Raw genomic sequence first — 20553 nt, forward strand, 5'->3', positions numbered from 1 at the left:
GAAGGGGCTTTGGCTTGTGAGTATGGTTGAGAGTTATGTTGAGGATATGGTTCATAGGCATATGGTGGTGGTTCTTGAAAGTCACAAGGTGATTCACCATAGCATTGGATTGATATGCATCATGGAATGGCTCTTCTTCATAGTGCATTGGTGGGGGTTGTTGCCATGAAGATTGATCATATGCATATGGCTCCTCCCACCTTTGATTGTCCCATCCTTGATACACATCCTCATTGTAGCTTTCATCACCTACAACATAATTGTAATCACACTCATAGCCAAAATGAGAATTCATGGTAGCAAGAGAAAATAAGAAACAAAAACTAATAAGCAATAATGAAACAAAATACTAAGACTAGCAAAAACTAACAAGCAATCTAAAAAGCAAGCTATTCACAATATTCACATATATACAATAACCAATAACATAACACCATTGCAATTCCCCGGCAACGGCGCCATTTTTGATGATTAGATTTTTGACGGTTTAGAATTTCACAAATGAATTCTCGTTGAAAGTATAGTTTCTAAACCAACAATAATCCTTTCATACAAAAGATTGTTTGTCACAAGTAACAAACCCCTAAATTTATAAACCGAAGTATTCAAACCTCGAGTCGTTCTCCCTAGGAATTGTAATGAAGTGTTTTGTTATTGGTTGAGTTATTTTTGGGGTTTTGATAAGAGGCATGAAAGATAAATGGCAAGAAAGTAAACTAATAACTATAAAAGGCTCTTGGCAAGGTATGAAAATTAGAAGTCCTATCCTAGTTATCCTCCTCAATTGTGATGAGAATTGTTCATTACTTCCACTTAGTTAACCCTTACTAAATAAAGGAAAGTCAAGTGGATGAATTGACTTGAGCCACAAGTCCTAGCCAACTCCCAAGGAAAGACTAGCTTTAGTGCACTCCAAACCAATTAGCAATTTCTCCAATTACCAATCAACAAAGGAATTAGATAACTCAAGTGTCACTAATTACTCTACCTAGGCCTAGAGGAACAAAATCTATACTATATCTAGAAGAGGCATTTCAATAAACACATAGAGTGCAATAGAAGTAAACATTATTAAATGCAAGAATTAAAGAAATCTACAACTACAAAAATAAGAGATCAACAATGGAAAAGCAAAGAAGAACAATTATTATGAATTACCTCTTATTGAATTGGAAGAAAATGGAAGGAACAATAGTAGATCTACAACAAAAACACAAGAACAACATAAAGGAAATTACAACAAAAGAATAGAAGAAGAGTTGATTCCTCTTCAATCCTTGGCTTAAATAGCATCAGAAATGAGTTGGATTGGGCCCACAAGGCTCCTAAAACCGCTGGGGACGATTTCATTAAAGTGAGCCACGGACAGAATCGGCGCACGCGCGCAAAGTACGCGTGCGCGCCCCTGAACGCGAAGCAACATATGGCAAAATTTATATCATTTCGAAGCCCCGGATGTTAGCTTTCCAACCCAACTGGAACCGCATCATTTGGACCTCTGTAGCTCAAGTTATGGTCGTTTAAGTGCGAAGAGGTCGGCTTGACAGCTTTCCGGTTCTTTCATTTCTTCATGAGTTCTCCAACTTTTCAATGTCTTTCTTCATTCCCTTGATCCAATCTTTGCCTCCTAAACCTTAAATCACTTAACAAACATATCAAGGCATCTAATAGAATCAAGGTGAATTAGATTTAGCTATTTTAAGGCCTAAAAAGCATGTTTTCACTCTTAAGCACAATTAAAGGAGAATATACAAAACCATGCTATTTCATTGAATAAATGTGGGTAAAAGGTTATAAAATCCCCTAAAATCAATACAAGATAAACCGTCAAATTGGGGTTTGTCAGATAACCGGAGACTGGATTTCATAAGCTTCACCGTCGTTCAGATTTGATGACCATTAGCACTGGCGTGTGATCTGGATCAGAGGAGATTAATGACCACTAGCCCTGACTTTAATCACTTACAGCCTTTCCATTGAATGAATCACTCATTGTTAAAGTATTCAGTAAGAAGTATTAATCCAGAAGAACAAGCACCTCCAAGGCCTTAACTTATCTTCTATCAATGTTTCCATATCTGTTCTTTAGACTGCGTTTATTTCTGAGAACAGGACAGGACAAGACATTGAGAATATGACAGTACAAGACACTAATGGATAGAGATACAAAATTTTGTGTTTTTGTATTCTGTTTGGTGATAAACTAGAACAAATTATGAAAATCTAATTTATTTTTATTTTTTTCATTCAAAAAATTTGAGATGAAAAATATAATAATAAAAAATATAATTATGAAAAATTAACAAAAATAATGAAAAAAAGAATAAAAAATAAGTTGTGTCCATTGTTAGTGCCTCCGTGTCCTCCTTGTCAGGATGGACACAAAATACACTAATTCAGTGTCTCTGGACACACTGTCTCTGACCATGTCTCCTCTGTCAAAAATGATTTTGTGTCTCAGTGTCCATGTCTCAGTGTCCTATCTCTGTAAACAAATGTAACAAGATAACCACAGTTTTTAATTCTTTATTATTTTGTTTATGCGCCTACAACAACAACAATCATCTTTTAATTTATCTGACTAAAATCTGCAATATAACCACAGCTTGCTCAATCCAACAATTTTCGTGGGATCGACCCTTACTCACCTAAGGTATTACTTGGACGACCTGGTGCACTTGCCAGTTCAGTTGTGCGAGTTTCATTTTCGCGCACCAAGTTTTTAGTGCCGTTGTCAGAGATTGTTCGAGATTGACAACTATCGGTTGTCTTGTTACTTAGATCAGGTACTTTTTATTAGTTTTCTTTTAATTGTGTTTTCTTCTTGATCTTAAAAAAATTGCTCTTGTTGCAACTTGATATTCGATCTGTTCTTGCTATTTTTCTTGTTTGATTTCAAAATTTTTAAAGTTGATGTCTTTTAGTATTTTTCCTTTAAAAGTTTCAAAAATTATTGTGATTTGATTTCAAAATTTTAAAGTTTGGTGTTTTTTAGTATTTTTTCTTTTAAAAATTTTTAAAATTAATACTATTTATCTTTTCCTTTTTAAATTTCAAATTTTTTTTGTTATCTTATTTTAATTTAATTTCAAATTTTAAGTTTGGTATCATGTTAATATCTTCTTATTGGGTTAGTCAATTTTCTTCTTAATTTTCAAATTCTATCTTGCTATCTTTCTTAAATTTTAAATCTTTACCATACTTATCTTTTTCTTAAATTTTTAAATTTTTAGTTATCTTATCTTTCATTCAAATTTAAATTTTAAGTTTGGTGTCTTTTTAGTAATTTTTTATTTAATTTAAATTTCTTTAAAATTTATCTTATCTTTTTGTTGGGTTTTAAAATTTTTTTATTTTATCTTATTTCAAAAATTCAAATTTTAAAAGGTTAGTATTTTTTTAGTTTCTCTTTAAATTAAATTTCCAAAATCTCTATTTAACTTTCTCTTTTTAAATTTTAAAAATTTTCAAAATCAAATCTTTTATCTTATTTTCAAATCTTGTTAGTTAGTTGTTTGTTTTGTTTTATTTTAATTTTAATAGTTTGGTGTTATCTTATTTTCTTTTCCTTTTTTTTAAATTTTTACATTTTATTTTATTTTTGACAACTTACATTTTTTTTATTTTTAAATTTTATTTTTAAAATTACAGTTGAGACACTACAAAAATTGTTTTCGCTTCTTAAATTCAAATTGTAAAATAAAATCTAAAAAATATTAATTTATTTATTATTAACAATGAAACAAAAGAATCGAATAAACACAACATCATAGATATCACCAAAAAAAAAAAAACACAACATCATAGATTCTCCCACAAAAGATACATATCTTGTTAAATATTTGTGATGTTTCGCGACTTTTTTTTTAATTCAATGCTAATTTATGGAAATTAAAATATTTTTAATGGCAAATAATAAATTTTAAATATGCACATTAAATAAAAGTTTAATTAGCTACAAATAGATTTAACATTGTTCATAAATTTTTTTTGTTTTCGATTTTGTTTTTTTGTTTTTTTGTTTTTTTTTTGTATCGCATTGTTCATGAATTTATTTTTTAAAAATGAATTTTAAAAAATGAGATGGCAGATTCTTATTCTACATTAGACGTACTTTTACACAAGGGAACAGGAGAATGGCAAGTTGACCTAAGTCCAACGTGTAGAACAATGATTGGCTAAAACTACGTGGCATGACATGTATATCAACCTGGTTGTATTCCCGGTTTCTCCCTTCCTTTGGTTTCGTTATTTACTTCTCGTTAAGAAAAATCAAATCAAATCAAATCAAATTAAAATTAAATTAAATTAAAATAAAAAAGCCGTTCCTGCCTCCGGCGGCTGCGTCAGGTTATTCTGTTTGTGTAGAACAGTGGCCAGTTCCATCGATTTCTTCTTCTTCCGCTGCGATATGTTTATGTGACACACACAAAACACAGAACAAAAAGGGGAAAATATTTGCAATGCTTAGTGTTATGGGTCTGTTGTTGCTGCCGATGGATTCGGTAGCGTGCAGGGGGTTGCTTTACGCGCTCTTTATACTCAACTTTGTTTTGGTTTGCCAACTCATTCTCCTTCAGCCTCTAGTTTCTGCTTCAGGTAACAAACACTCTGACTATCTGGTTTTTTATTATCTCCTTCAAAATTGGTGTTCTTCTTTTCATTAAATCGCTTTGTAGGAGTAATTTGATTTCCTTTTTATTGCCCCGGCTTAAATTTCATAACTTTAGTGCTTGGATCGGACTTTGTTTCATTGATTGTTGTCGAAAGGAACAAATTCGGGTTTTTGCCTATGGGGTTCCCCATGAGGAACTTGTTAACTGATCCCTTAACAGCAGTAGTAAAAATTTTGTAATTTGATGGTGAAAAAGTCAAACTTCTTAGGTGGATTTGAGTTTGGGAAAGAACATGGTGTGCATTTGATATATTAGGGTCGTATTTGAATTATTATCACTGGTAGAAAGAAAAAGAAGAGAAAAAGTAAGGACCTATTTGATGGCGTATTGATCAAAACAATGTATTTTTGTTGATATGTAGTGTAGCATCGGTTCATAAAATGGAAGATGGAAGGTTTTGCCATGCATCTTTTATCAACCATAGTTAGAAAGTGAGGAGCTGCATTAAAAAGTGATATTGCAGCCTTAGGCCCTCTTCTTTGACCCGAAGTCTAAAATGTGATATTGCATATCCAGGAATGTTGTTTCTTTATTTTGTGCCATGTGTTTATTTTGCCTTTCCATTTTTTCAATGGAAAAACCACATTTCTCCATTAGGATTGATCAAATAAATTCACGTGCACATCCCCAAAAATTGTCATTTCTAGCAATTTTCGTGCCTCTAGAAGTTCTATAGTGGTTCAATGTCGAATTGCTGTCTGTTGCTTGAACCGTCTTGTTGGTTGTATCAGGTGGAAAATCTGGAAATGCTGCTGAGTTATTTGATAAGGTATCTGAAAGTATAAAAGTTAAACATTATACTGAGGCACTTGATGATCTAAATGCTGCCATAGAAGCAGACCCAAATCTTTCAGAAGCATATCTATTCCGTGCATCAGTTCTTCGTCAATTGTGCAGGTCTGGTTGATTTGAAGAATTTAATCCTATCCCTTTGCTTCATGTTTTATAATCTTTAGAGGAAATTCCATGCTAAATGCTAGGTCTTGGTTTTGAAGATGGTAAGATGATAAAAATAAAGTTTTCTAAGAACAGGTGATAGTGTCGAAACCAAAATTATGTGATGCTTATTGAAATGTATTTTCTCTTGAGCATTTGTTTTGGTTAAAAGACATTTGAATCTTAGACTTGGTTTGGTAAAGCTTTTACTTTTCGAAAGTAGTTTATGAAAGCTGTCTTCTAAAAGACAGCTTTTTAAGTTGCAGCATTTGCGTGTTAAAAATAGTTTTTAACAAGCACAAGCACTATAATTGTGTTTGGTAAAACAGCTTTTAAAAATTAAAAAAAATTATAATAAATATATTTATAATGAAGAATAATTTTTTGTTTCAAATTTTAGAGATCAATTATTTAAATATTTATTTGATTTACTCTCTATATTAATATAAATAGAGTTATCATTAGTCGATAATAAAACTTGTATGTAATCCAATGTTAGTACTGATACGTCATTACCCATCTATATATATTGACTCACTTTTACAAATCACAGAAAATGGGACACAAAAATCAAACATCTATATATTGGTTTCCATAAATCAGGTATCCTTCATGTTTTAAAGAACAGAGAAAACAAACATCTACTAAAAAATACAAAAACAACGCACAAAAAATAATATAAATAGATAGAAGTTCATACCTAATACGTGATAGAGATGTATTTGTGTTGAAATTGTGAAGATTAGGTTGAAAAATAAAAAATATATGAAGATTGTGTTAGAATTTGTGAATGTTAGATTGAGAAATTAGAAATATATGAGTATTTGAATGGCAATATAATGGCGGGAAATATGTGTGGAAAAATAAATAAAATCTGGTGTAAGTGCTTTTAAAAAGCACAAGCACCTCTTCAAAAAGCTTTACCTCTTCAGAAACTAGCCATCATGCTAACCCATCTTTATCCACTTCTTGCCTCCCATCTTTATCCCCCAAGTATCTCATAATCCTGATTTGAAATTTAATATCATTCATGTGCTTTTAATGTAGATATGAGCAATCCGAGGGGAGCTACAAGAAGTTTCTGGAGCTCAAACCTGGACATTCAACTGCAGAAAAGGAGCTCTCCCAGCTATTGCAGGCTAAGAGTGCCCTAGAAACAGCTCAGTCCCTTTTTGGTTCAGGAAACTTCATAAAATCTTTAGAATATATTGATAAAGTTGTTCTTGTTTTTTCTCCAGCTTGCATGGAGGTAACATTTTTATGTTCTTTCAGTTTCATTAATATCATTTCAGCTTCATATCTATGTAGTCTGAAGGGATTGGGTTTGTTATATTCAAGCAGCACGTTAACTCTATATGCATTTCTTTCCATAGGCTAAGCTACTGAAAGTGAAGTTATTGATAGCTGATAAAGAGTATGAAAATGCCATAGCTGAGTCTGGATTCCTTCTTAAGGAAGATGAAAATAATTTAGAGGCATTGTTGTTGCGTGGTCGTGCATATTACTATTTAGCTGATCATGATGTTGCCACCAGGTTTGTCAAGTGGAAAATGTTGTTGAATTATTCTAGCATTTTATGTATTTTTAAAAAAAATACAAATTAATGCATCTTATGTGTGAATATATATATTTAGGCATTACCAGAAAGGCCTCCGCCTGGATCCAGAGCACAGTGAATTAAAAAAAGCATATTTTGGATTGAAAAATCTACTCAAAAAGACAAAAAGTGTAAGCCCTGATTAACTTTTGAAATTTCTTGTAGCATACCATTACATGTCAATTTTTCTATCTTCTTTTTGTTTTGGATGTTGACGATTTGTTGTCTTTTCTCTTATGTTCTTCATGAAGGCTGAAGATAATGCAAACAAGGGTAAACTCCGTGTGGCAGTGGAGGAATTCAAAACTGCACTTGCAGTTGACCCTGATCATCTTGCACATAATGTTCATCTTCATCTAGAATTATGTAAAGTCCTAGTCAAGCTTGGCAGAGGAAAAGATGCCTTGGACAGTTGTAATGAAGCTCTTAAAATCAATGAGGAGCTTCTTGAAGCCCTTGTTCAGGTTTGATATAATTTCGAAATTGTGCTTCTTTTATCTGTCGACAATAATTTTTTGGGCCATAATCTTATAGAAATTGTCTTTTCTTTTATTCGTGTTATGTCTTTTGTAACGAGATGGATCAAATATGTTGTAGTAGTAATATCTTATATGGGCTGCACTAAGTCTCTTTTTGGATGCTCAATATTTCAGAGGGGAGAAGCCAAACTTCTAATAGAGGATTGGGAGGGAGCTGTTGAGGATCTGAAATCAGCTGCTCAAAAATCTCCTCAGGTTTGTTTTATAGTTTGAACTCATATAGCATGTTTCAAACATTATAATTAATTAGTGTTTAAAATGATTTTTCTGAGGAAGAAATATTCATATTTCCATTTTCAATTCATTGTTCCCGAGATAAGAAATCCTTGAGAAAGAGAAGAGATAAGCGGAGTATGTAAATTGAGGATACCGTACAGGAACAAGAGAGAAAGCAAACATAAAAGAAAGGTGACCCAATACATGTCGCTTCATGTTAGAACCAGACAAATTAGATCTTTTACCAGTGTCCATATGCGTTGATCCAAAAAGTTTATTGTAGGTTATTAATAGGTTAAACTTGAGACTGAAGTTGGTCTGACCTCATTAGCTCTCTTAGTTAATAACTCAATAGGATGAATTAGTTTAGTCCTTTGTCGTGTTATTCTTTGGCTCAAACCCTGTTATTCTTGTATTTTTATGATTCTGAGATTTGGATAAATTTCTTGACCTGTATAATTAATTAATCCAGTAAGGAAACGAAACAGACTTTCCTTATCTCTACTTCATGATCTTAGCTGTTGAATTTGATAATTACAAGTGAAACCTTTTTCTTATTTTCCCAAACAAAATCTGCATTAAAAAGCGCATCATCATCATAGTAAGGTTTTCGACTTGCAGTAAAATCTTTTTATTTAATTTTACTTATTTGAAGTTGAACATTTGGTATTTTATGATTCACTAATACCGCAATGCTTTTATAAACATATGTTTATGCTGTGGATGAGTAGTACTTTGTCTGTAAATGCAGGATATGAATATCCGTGAAGCAGTAATGAGGGCTGAGAAAGCTCTAAAGCTGAGCAAACGCAAGGATTACTACAAGATTTTGGGAATCTCAAAAACAGCTTCCGCCTCTGAGATAAAACGCGCATACAAGAAACTTGCTTTGCAATGGCACCCGGATAAGAATGTAGAAAACAGGGAAGAAGCAGAGGCTAAGTTCCGAGAAATCGCTGCCGCATATGAGGTCATATTCATGAATAAGATGTCATACTCTTTTCTAACCTGACTTTGCTTTTATGAGGGGAGGATATCTGGTTTATCATTCTTACAGAATCATTTTTCACTTATGTTCAATATCTTTACACTTCAGAGAAATTTGTGGGACGTTTATATTTTGTTGAATAAGTGGTTGGTTCATTGCGTTTTTAGGTACTTAGTGACGAAGGCAAACGCACAAGATACGATAGAGGGGAGGACCTTGAAGACATGGCCGGTGGCGGGGGTGGTGGGTTCAATCCATTTGGTGCCGGTGGGTTTGGTGGACAGCAGTATCACTTCACATTCGAAGGTGGCTTTCCCGGTGGTGGTTTCGGAGGAGGCTTTCCCGGGGGTGGGGGATACGAGTTCCATTTTTGATTGGCAAGAGATTAGAAAGCGCTGCTCCAAATATGTTTTTCTTGGCGGAAGTTACAGACTTTCTTGATTTCTTTAAGGGACCACAGCAATAATATTGAGTGTTGACTAATCACTTGCTAACGGTTGTTGAGAGGGATACGTAGGCCATCCCCAAGATGCTTGTAAGATAAGTAATGTGCTTTTGGGGAAGCTTTTGCTTTCAGCAGAAGGGATGGGATGGGTGGTAGTTAGAGAAGGCACATTTTGATGCAGCCCCATTTTGGTTTATGTGGTTGTTGTAACTATCTATGAATTGATGACTTTTTAATTCTAGGCAACCATTATTTACGTTTTTGACGTATTCTTTCTTCACAGTTCACATCATCATTGAATCACTAGTTGCTGTGAAGTCTATTTTGTTGAAATTGCCGTTTGTACAACTTTAATTTAATTTGCAGTATCCTAATCTGTGTCCAACCTTTACACAGCATTGTGTTTGTGTCCATCAAGCTCTGGCGTAAGAAATGGGCTTTTGATTCTTAAGTTGCTATATTCTTTATTAGAAACTTGTAGAGTTGGGCGATATCGTCAAAAGGAAAAAATCTCATGTGCATTTATATAAGGAATGTCAGGTTATATAAGGAATGCTAGAAGGCCAATAGATTTTATTATTTTTGACTAGCAGTTAATTAGCAATATTTAAAAGTGTGGTCTAAAAATAAATTTGCTGACTATTGAGCTTTTTTCCATTTATATTGTATTGATACTTCAACCATTGGATGAGATGTGGCTTCACTTAGATTTGCTAAACACCTCATCTATTGTTGAGAGTATAATATCACCCTATGTTTTAAATTATATACACGTAACAAAATTCTTCAACATGATTGAGTTCTGTTCTAACTGGCAATGAAAAGCTTCTGCCATCTAATGAACACTTGATCTATTCAAATTTGTAGATTGATGTTACACCATCCACTTTTATTTGTAAGGAAATATTTATTATGACCTGGTTTGCGAATTTTTGGTGCTAATAATTTTGATTGAACGAGTAGAACTGTCTTCATTTTTTACTGCCGTGAACCTCATTTTTTATGCTTTGTGGAAGCAGAAAAAATTTTGTTTCTACTTTCTATGATGACTGATGAGTAGTAGAGGAATGTTTTGTGACTAAATTCCTTTTTGAGTCTTTGAGACAGAGTCAGCTATCTATTTTGGTCATTGAAATCTTCTTAGTTGAAAAAATTCTATCTTTCCAAAATAACTCTTTTTCTATGGGTAATTTTAAATTTTGAGAACTAAAATGAGTAATTGTATAAATCTCAGACTAAAATAGAAATTTAGTCAATGTTTTATCGACCAAAGAAGTGGATATTTATATATGAATATAATTTTGTTACACGGCTATTTTTTTTAAATCAAGATAATGAGAAGGAAGAAAATGATAAAACTTGATTAATATTTAAATAACTGAAAGTACGAATTGAAACCAGCAAAAAGAAAAGAAAAACGAATCCAAAACTTTTTTTCTTAATATTGCAGCAATACACAGTACAAGAGATCTCCATCACCATCACCAATCAACATGACATTCTGTGGAGCAAGGTAAAAAATAATAACAAAAAACGAAAAAAAAATACAAAAAAAAAGAAAGGAAGCCATCTCAAGACTTACATTCACAACCAAGAAACACTCATCATCATGGCAGTGATAACTGCAACAACCAATGCTCCTTTCACTGTGTAGCCATTCACAGCCACTGCACTTGAAGCATCCGTGGACGAATCCGAAGAGCCCGAGGGAGCATCCGAGGCGGCCCTCACATTCTTCTCCGGCTTACTCGGAGCTGGAGCCTCGGCAGGAGCCGCGGTAGGGGGAGCGCCAAAGAGAGCCAAAGGAAGAAGCACCTGGTCCACCTGGTACACAGCAAGTTGGTTATCACTGTAGATAGTGTTGGACACAGTTGTGTCCACCACTCCAGTGGTGACATTCACTTGGTTCCCTGAAGTAGTAACATTGAGGGGGTACTGTCCGTCGTCGCTGCTACCGGCTTGCGTGTGCAAGGGGTTACTTGCGGTTTGGAACTGTGACATGGTGTAGAGGGTCGGGATAATGTGGTACTGCACCAGTTGGAGCTGGTCTTGGGTGCTTATGGAGTTTAAGGTGCCAGATTTGAGGGTGGCGAAGGCGTTATCGGTTGGCGCGAAGATCGTGAGGCCTTGGTTGGAGTTGTTGAGCTGTGAGTTGATCCGATCGGCTACCTGTGTGGCCTTGAGGAGCTTCATGAAGGTTGTGAACTGTCCTGCTTTTTCCAGAACTTTTGTGATGTTTGTTGGTCCTGCTGGTGCTGGAGCTATTGTTTGTGCTGAGATTGTTTGTAACAAGAACAAGATGCTGAAGAAGTGGATCATTGGGCTTGCCATTTTCTGAGGGCAAAATAGATGAAGGTAGAAAAGAATGATATAAACTTTTGAGTTTGCTTAATTTGAAGTGGAAGGAGGGTGTGTGTGTGTGTGGTATTTATATGCATGTGTGTGGGGAGCTTAGAACATGAGGTGAATAAATGGGAATTGATTAGTAAAAGTTTGGTGAAAGGTTGCAATTAGTATAAGGTGGGAAGAGGCCTTCAAACAGTGTTACTTTTCTTCGTAAGGGGAAGACATTACAGAATGGGAAGAGAAGGAAGAATTGCTTCGGGACGCAGGATAAAAAAAAAAAGAAAAAAAAAAACCCAGCAGGATTAGAACATTAATGTAAGGTTAGAGAGAAAAAGTTTAATTTGCGGAGTCAACAATTATCTAAAGTTTTAGTAGGTAAAAAGATGCAGGTGCCACAGAAATAGAAAGAGTGATTTCTGATCAGATCTTAAAATAAGTAATGATAATTTTGCTTCATCTTCAAGCGGATAAAGTTTATTGGTAGTTAAGCTCTAGTGACAATAATTAGCCAAAATTAACAGTGACGTTGATAGTCGTGCAGGGACCATTGATATTTTCAACAACAGTTCAATTAGACCATCTCCAGTAGGGAACTCATCTCAGTCCCTATTTATGGCCCACTTGTCATAAAAAGTGACTCCACATCAGATTTTGCGTCATAACCAATAAATAGGAACTCAATGAATCTCTCTCTTCTACACTAGAAGGAACTAACTTTAATTCCTATTGTGGTCCCACCTAATTAATTAATTAATTAAGTAATTAAAATTAATATAATAATTATTATTTTTTAATAATATTATTTAAATTTATAAATTCAAAATAATTCCATATTATAAAATATTAAAATAAATAACTTAAATTTGATTAGTATTTTAAATTTTATAAATAAAAATAAATAATTCAACTAAAAATTATTTTATAATATATAAAAATTAAATTTATTTTTTATGTAAAATAAATTTAATTAATTATGATTTAATATAACAATATAAATAATATTTGATATTGATTTAACATAATTATTTATATTAATTATAATTTAATATAACTAATTATTAAATAATTAATATAAATAATTAATTAAATAAATATATAAGTATTTAATATATATTTAATATATTTTTTATTTTTTTTATTAACTTACCACATAGCATGATTTTATTGGTTGTTGCAAGTTCCTGCTTAGAGGGACTCTCAACCTTGATCCCCGTGAAGAGCCCTCATTCCCTTTTCACTCCAATGGTAATTGAGTCCCCATATGTCAAAAGAGGAACTCTATTTCTTAGCATTGGAGTTGCTCTTAGATCCTTTAAAAATGTCATTTATTCAGCTTTTTATCATAATATTTAAGAAAAATTAAAATAAATACATCCAAATAAATTTAGTATTTTTTTAAATTAAATATACTACATCTAAAATACAAATTAAATAAAACTGAAATTTAAAATTTAAAATTTTTATTTCAATTTTAACATTTTTAATTACTAACAAATTACAATTTAAATACACATCCAAACACCAAATAAAATAAAATTCAAAATTTTAATTTTAAAATTAATAAAGACTTTAAAATGAAAAAATACCAATGCTCAAATAAATAATAAAAATTCCAACTAATTAATACTATAATAAAATATGTTAGATATATTTTTATTGAATAAGATCTAAAAAATTTAACTTAATTATTTATTTTAATAATTTAAAAAATATTAATGTTCAAATAAGTAATGAAAAAATCCAACTAATAATAAAAAAATTAAAAAATATTAGATACATTTTTTTCGAATAAGATATAAAAAATTAATTTTATTTTTAACGTTTAAATTTAAAATTTAGATTTATGATTTTAGATGTGTTTCAAAAATATTTTTAATATAACTTAATAATTTTAGATGTGTTATAATTGAAAGGAAAAACAATTCTTATGAACATACATTTTAATAATTTTAAAAATATTAATATTCAAATAAATAATGAAAAAATGTAAAATTCGATTAATTAATGACTAATTAACCCATAAATTAGAATTTATTCTAGAAAGTCAAAAATGTGATTTTTATGGCTTAATATGATAGAGGGGATTGAAACGAGAATTTTGATACCAATTTTATAGAAATCGACCAAAGATTGGACCGAACAGGCCAAACCGGCCCAACCGTACCCATATTGGACCCTTGCCCCAACCAAATTAAACCTAAAACCTTAAAAACAGCACTCTCTCTCCTCTCTAAACAATCAAACACGCTGAAAATGAGAAAGGGAGGGGAAAAACACTCTTCCAAAGTTCCAACTCTCATTTGATTTTCAAACCACCACAACTTTTGATTTGGAGCTCGATTGCCATACCGTTTGTGGCCATGCGTTCACCGCAACGAGCTCTACAAAACCCACTACTTTGTTTTTGAGGTAAGCCAAGATTTTGGTTCGGTTTCTCAGCCCCTAAATTCGAATTTTATAGAAAAAAGTGTTGAGATTTTGGGCTCTTTGATGTTATAGGAACTAGCTTGAAGAGAAGATTAATCTTATCTCCTTGATCCTTGGGTGTGGTAAGATTCTCAATCCTAGTGGAATTTGTTGGTTAATGATGTTGGGTATTGAGTTGTTGTGTTTGGATGTGATAATTGTGGCTTAGGTAGTGTGTATATGAATATTGAAGCTTGATTGAGATTTTGGAAAGTTTGGAAAAGGGCTTTGGTGTGTTAAAAATCTGTTCTTGGAGGTGTTGAAACCTTGAGAGCTTGTGAAAAAGTGATTTGGAAGTGATCCAGTTGAGCGGGGAAATCGGCTAAGTTATGGTCTCGATTTTCTGTATCTAAAATGTAATGTGGTGTGAAAACTTAGGCTAGAGGCCCTAAGATAGGATTTGAATTGTTGATGTTGTTGAATGGTTGAGATAAATTGTGTGGTCATATATGTGATTGTGAATATTGATGTTTTGATAGTATGATGCATGAGGGATATGCATATTTTGATATATGCTTAATGATTGGATGAGATTGAATTGTGGGTGAAATTATATTGATGGTGAGGATTATATTGATTGTATGAATTGGTGGTTGATGGGGGTTGGTTTGTTGGAAATTGAGATGAGGATGTATACATATAGCATGATATTGTGTTTGAAATTGAGTTATTTGGTTGAGATTGGTTAAAATGGTGGATGGTAGTTTGTGAATTTGATAAAAATATTAATGTATGAGTTGAAGAGGCTTGATGTTGATTTTTGGTATGTTTTGGTTGATTTTAAAAAGTGTTGGGATTGGTTTGTTTTGAAAATGGCACGTTATGGTTTTGTATGAAAATGTAATTTTTGGGCATACTTTGACGGAGCATAACTTGGACTCCGAATCCCCGATTTGTGCCAAAATTGTTTAGAAATGAAACTGGATCTAGGATGTGTATGCCGTTTAAAGAACGGGTGAAAAATGATTTGAAATGGAGAAGTTATGGCCGTCGGAAGATTGGGGTTTGAAATTGTGAATTCTGTAGCTTTTAACTTAGAAAAATTTTTGGCAGAACACACACCGACGCATAAGCGTGGCCGACGTGCATACGTCATTTTCACTATCCACGTGCCACTTGGCCGACGCGTACGTGTCGATGTGCTGAAACAAATGCCCAGTCAAGTTTTCGAGAGTTGTACGAGAATTGTGCTGGTTTTGTGCGTGGGGCACAGAACGCACCCACGCGTACGCGTCACTTGGCTTTTCTCCTATCCACGCGTATACGTGGACGACGCGCACGCGTGACCCGGTTTTCATCCCAAGGTTGATTTTTTGAGTTTTTAAAGCCAAATTTCAGACTACTAAGCCTCCGATCTCACCTCTTATGTCATAAATCCTTATGAGATGCCTAGTAATGGGAAATGAGCTAGGGAATATGGTAACTTATGAATGAAGAAAGGGGAGAATGATTAATGATGATCAAAGATGATTATATGAGATACGGAGGATGGCGGTGGAAGTACTTTATGTGCCATGAGCCGAAGGGCTGTATTTGTTAATAAATTGGCTGGCTCTGGATTGAATTATGAGCCGGATGGCTGAGTTATTGCCGAATTACGGCGGAGCCATTAATGAAGTATGACTGAGTATGATTGCATATATGCTTATTGAATGAAATGTGAATGTTGCAGTTCCACCATCTGAGATACGAGTTTCTCTGGGTGAAAGCAGTGGTTAGCCACCACGTGCTCCAAGTGGAGACTCGATACTCTGCTGACCCTATGTCGTAAGTGTGGCTGGACACTGTGAAAGTTCCGGATGAGCTCACCCCGGTGAATATACACCAGTGAGGGTGTTGGATATGAATTATGAATTATGTTGAGTATAACTCGAGTTGGGGATGCACGACAGAGGGACAGTCCAATGGTTAGCTACCAGGACTTGTCGGGCTGGTTTTATAACCGACAGATGAGACTCATCAGCCATTAGGACAGGCATACATCATATGCATATTATCTACTTGCCTGATATAATTGTGTTTGCCATATTATATTGCTGCTAGTGGTTGGAAGGTCTGAAGGATTTGGAAAGGGAAGTATTAATTAGACTAAAGATCTTTAGTCAGTTGCCACTTATGGTTTAATCTGTTTTTAAGCTTTGATTTATCTGTTGGAAGTTCTAGGATTGCCTTCGGCTTTCCCAGGACATTACATGTTAGATATGTGGACACTGTTACCATACTGAGAACCTATGGTTCTCACCCATGCGGATTTTGTAGTTTTTAGATGCAGGACATGAGGCTTCTCACTGACGCATGCTGGAGACTTCTGGATTAGCGAAGATCCTTGGTTCTCGGGACTTTATTTTGGTTTTATATTTTTGCTTAGATACTTTTTATCTCCACTAAATAATACATATTGTGTTCTCCTCTTAGAGGTGGTTTTGGAGAATAGGTTTTTTGTATTTTTGTCCTTTTAGGTTTCTTACTTTATATATATTATATATACTTTTATGCTCGGACCGGTTATCTTTGCAACCGGATCTTGAGTTTTGATATTCGTGTTTTTGGCACTCTATTGTATATATTCTCGTTTTAGCTTATCCTTGTCCATTACGTTATGTTATCGATCAGAGTTTGCGCTTTTCAATTTAATGATTTTATTTTACCCCTTTTTCTTCAAAATCTCCTAGTTATAAACGTTGTTCACACTACTACGTTTACTAAATTTTACTTTAGAGGTCATAATACCATGCCATCCCTGTTTTATGACTTAAGCATAAGACTCTGTATGGTAGGGTGTTACAAAAAATCCAACTAATAATAAAAAAAGAAATACTATATGAGTTTTTATCGAATAAGATATAAAAAATAATTTTATTTTTAACGTTTAAATTTAAATTTTAGATTTATGATTTTGGATGTGTTTCAAAAATATTTTGTATATAATTTAATAATTTTAGAGATGTTATAATTGAAAAAAAATTTTATGAACATATATTTTAATAATTTTAAAAACGTTAATGTTCAAATGAGTAATGAAAAAATGATACTAATAAAAAAAATAAAAAATATTTGATGCATTTTTATCGAATAAGGTATAAAAAAATTAATTTTGTTTTTAAAGTTTAAATTTAAATTTTAGATTTACGATTTTAGATGTGTTTCAAAAATATTTTGTAAATAACTTAATAATTTTAGATGTGTTATAATTAAAAATAAAACAAAATTTTATGAACATAAATTTTAATTTTCAAAAATATTAATTTTTAAATATATAAGTAATGAAAAATCCAACTGATAATAATAAATAAGAAATATTACATGAGTTTTTATCGAATAAGATATTAAAAAAATTAATTTTACTTTTAATGTTTAAATTTAAATGTTAGATTTATGATTTTGGATGTGTTTCAAAAAATTTTTGCATATAACTTAATAATTTTAGATGTGTTAAATTAAAAAAAAACTTATGAACATACACTTTAATAATTTTAAAAACTTTAATGTTCAAATGAGTAATGAAAAAATGATACTAATAAAAAAATAAGAAATATTAGATGCATTTTTATCGAATAAGATATAAAAAAATTAATTTTGTTTTCAACATTTAAATTTAAATTTTAGATTTATGATTTTGGATGTGTTTCAAAAATATTTTGTATATAACTTAATAATTTTAAATGTGTTATAATTGAAAAATAAAATTTTTTATGAACATACATTTTAATAATTTTAAAAGTGTTAATGTTTAAATATATAAGTGTTCTAGCTCAGCCCAAACAAGGATTCGGATCTGGCTACGGACCACTGACCCGCCGGGTTACTCGACCCGGACCCAGAGGTGACCTGCGCGCCACCTCACACCCCGTTGAGAAAACCTAGACAGCTAGTAGAAGCTTCCAGGTAGATGGGCCCAAGTTAAAGGAGCCCACCCAAGTGCAGAGTATAAATGGGGAGGGACCTATCCTTTTCCAGACGTACGTCACCTTTTTTACCCTAATTGGTCGCCTCTTCATACAGACACTAACTTAAGCATCGGAATGTCCTTGAACGTAGCCCCCCGCTGACTGATTGATAACTTGGCCGATCACCTTACCCCCAAAGCTCGTGCCTAGGTCCAGATCCTCTCTGACACCCAGTTGCTCCAACCTCGACCTCACCCGACCCGCCATTCTACCCAAGCAATGGATCATTGGCACCATCTGTGGGGACCTGGCGCAATTATGGGGCTCTTGGGAAGTACGAGAGGAGGGGGGAGCCCGATTGAAAAGCAGGGTAAGCTTCGCAGTCTCTTATCAAGAATGCTCGAGACCACCCTCCCGTCAGGATGACCCCCTCCAGATCTCCCGAGAGACACCCATTTGGTACAGGAGATAAAAACTCAAAGATCATGCAGGAACTCTGACACTGAATGCAAAACATGGAAAGAGAGCTAACAGCAAGGGATCGCTACTATCCCGAGCCAGTAAAGACTCTCGTCCAAGTCTGTCTCGCACCCGATCTCCCACCAAGAGGTCGGAAGACTGTGGAAGAAGCCCAGGAGGCACAATGAACGAGGACGAGCTGAGGCCCAGTCTTACTCTTACACCCATGATAGGTCGAAAGGCCACGGGGAGACCAGGAGTGATAGTGGAAACAAGCGACGGGACCCCATCATTATGGATGCAACCCCTTTCCACCCCTCAATCCTCCAGGTCCGGCTGCCAAAAAATTTTGACAATCCCATGGACATGAGGTACGATGGGACAAAGACCCCCAAGAACATCTGATGGCCTTTGAGGCCAGAATGAACCTGGAGGGTGTTGGTGACACCGTCAGATGCCGTGCTTTTCTGGCAACCCTGGCAGGTCTGACGATACGGTCGTTTAACGCGCTCCCGCAAGAGTCCATTACGGCCTTCACGGACATCTCACAAAGGTTTTTAGCGTAGTTCACCACGTGAATAGCCAAAGCCAAGCACCCAATCAACTTGTTGGGGGTCACGCAGCGTGCTGGCAAGCCAACGAGGAAGTTCCTCGATTGGTTCAATGATGAATGTTTGGAGACTGATGGACGGACTCGGTAGCGAGCCTATGGCTGACAAATGGCCTGTTGAATGAGGACTTTAGGAAACATCTCACTACTAAGCTTGTTTAGACCATGCAAGAAATCCAAAATGTGGCGAGGGAGTATATCAATGATGAAGAAGTTGGTTAAGTGGTGGCTGCCAATAAGGAGCAGCCACCCAATCCACCACCAACTCGTCATGGCGGCTATGTGGAGAAACTAAAGGAGGTACCAAAAGAGGGAACGCCTGAAAAGACATTCAAACCGTTTCCCCTAGTAGGCGGATTTACTAACTATACCCCTCTCACAGCACTATTGTGGAAGTCTATAAGCAAATTGCAGACAAAGGCATATTGTCCAAACCTCGGTAGCTCAAGGACAAAACGGGTGGAAACAAAAGTTTGTATTGTAACTACCACAAGGGTTTTGGACACAAAACCTAAGACTGTTTTGATTTGAAGGATGATTTAGAATAGACCATCCGAGAGGGTAAGTTAATTGAGTTCTTGCAATTCATACTAGAACTGAGAAGGAGAGAGCATGAACGGTCTGAGAAAGACCGTAGTCGAGCTGTGAAGCCAAGGCAAGGGCCTCCCGATAACACAAAAAATGCGCCAACCGTGGTCTTCAATGTTGTGGTGGGAAGAGATGTACCACCCAAGTCAAAATCAGTAACAAAAAAGGATGAAAAGGTTCTGGCAGTGTCATCGGCAAGCCCTAACGCTCAATCTGGAATACTTCCTAAAATATCTTTCGGCCCGGAAGACCACTGGTGCAATGACCACCCTGAGGAGCTGCCAATGGTGATTACGGCAAGAATCAGAATGAGTCTCGTTAGGCGAATTATGGTGGACATCGAAACGGACTTGAATATCATGTTTAGGAATGTATTCGACGCCCTTGGCTCAAAGAAGGCGATCTCAAAAGCCATCAGCATGGGTTCGTGGACATAGGAGACAACTACATAAGACCCGGCGGGCGGGTCACGCTTTCTGTAACACCCTAATATACAAATCCTTATGCTCGAGTCATAATTCAACGATATTAAGGTGGTACGACTCTCAAGGTGGATCGTAATATATAATATAAAATATAATTGAAAAGAAGTATTAAACGAGAAGCCTGAAAAAGGGGTAAAATAAAATCGCGAAGCGTAACACTCACGTATCAACAAAAGATAAAGCGTGTATCGATAGCGATATAAAGGTAAGAATGAGATCAAAACATAATATAGGTATATGATATATGTAAATAGCCACTAGTCGCTACCCGCAATGTTTAGACCGACTAGGATACAGATTAAAAGTAGTTTGACA

The 20553-nt window shown here is 34.4% G+C and overlaps 2 protein-coding genes across 2 annotated transcripts; one reads left to right on the top strand and one right to left on the bottom strand.

Moving 5' to 3' along the window:
* The first annotated feature begins 4252 nt into the window (after positions 1-4252).
* Positions 4253-9848, top strand: LOC107493459 (dnaJ protein P58IPK homolog). Its single transcript, XM_016114556.3, has 9 exons — positions 4253-4599; positions 5408-5573; positions 6660-6861; positions 6986-7146; positions 7247-7340; positions 7461-7673; positions 7863-7943; positions 8716-8934; positions 9120-9848. Exons 1-9 carry the CDS (start codon positions 4464-4466, stop codon positions 9324-9326), a joined length of 1479 nt encoding a protein of 492 aa, XP_015970042.1. The 5' UTR covers positions 4253-4463; the 3' UTR covers positions 9327-9848.
* Positions 9849-10809: 961 nt separating this feature from the next.
* LOC107493460 (fasciclin-like arabinogalactan protein 11) lies at positions 10810-11959 on the bottom strand. Its single transcript, XM_016114557.3, has one exon. The coding sequence runs from the start codon at positions 11726-11728 to the stop codon at positions 10982-10984; it is 747 nt and encodes a 248-aa protein (XP_015970043.1). The 5' UTR covers positions 11729-11959; the 3' UTR covers positions 10810-10981.
* Between the last annotated feature and the right edge of the window lie 8594 nt (positions 11960-20553).

Source organism: Arachis duranensis, chromosome 6, assembly GCF_000817695.3.
Source record: "Arachis duranensis cultivar V14167 chromosome 6, aradu.V14167.gnm2.J7QH, whole genome shotgun sequence".
In the NCBI taxonomy this organism is placed as follows: domain Eukaryota; kingdom Viridiplantae; phylum Streptophyta; class Magnoliopsida; order Fabales; family Fabaceae; genus Arachis; species Arachis duranensis.

Excerpts from the sequence above, each read along its gene's own strand:
- LOC107493459 (XM_016114556.3), top strand. The coding sequence starts at position 4,464 with ATGCTTAGTGTTATGGGTCTGTTGTTGCTGCCGATGGATTCGGTAGCG. Across the intron at positions 7,341-7,460 it reads TACTCAAAAAGACAAAAAGT|GCTGAAGATAATGCAAACAA; the intron begins GTAAGCCCTGAT and ends TTCTTCATGAAG. Across the intron at positions 7,944-8,715 it reads CTGCTCAAAAATCTCCTCAG|GATATGAATATCCGTGAAGC; the intron begins GTTTGTTTTATA and ends CTGTAAATGCAG.
- LOC107493460 (XM_016114557.3), bottom strand. The coding sequence starts at position 11,728 with ATGGCAAGCCCAATGATCCACTTCTTCAGCATCTTGTTCTTGTTACAA.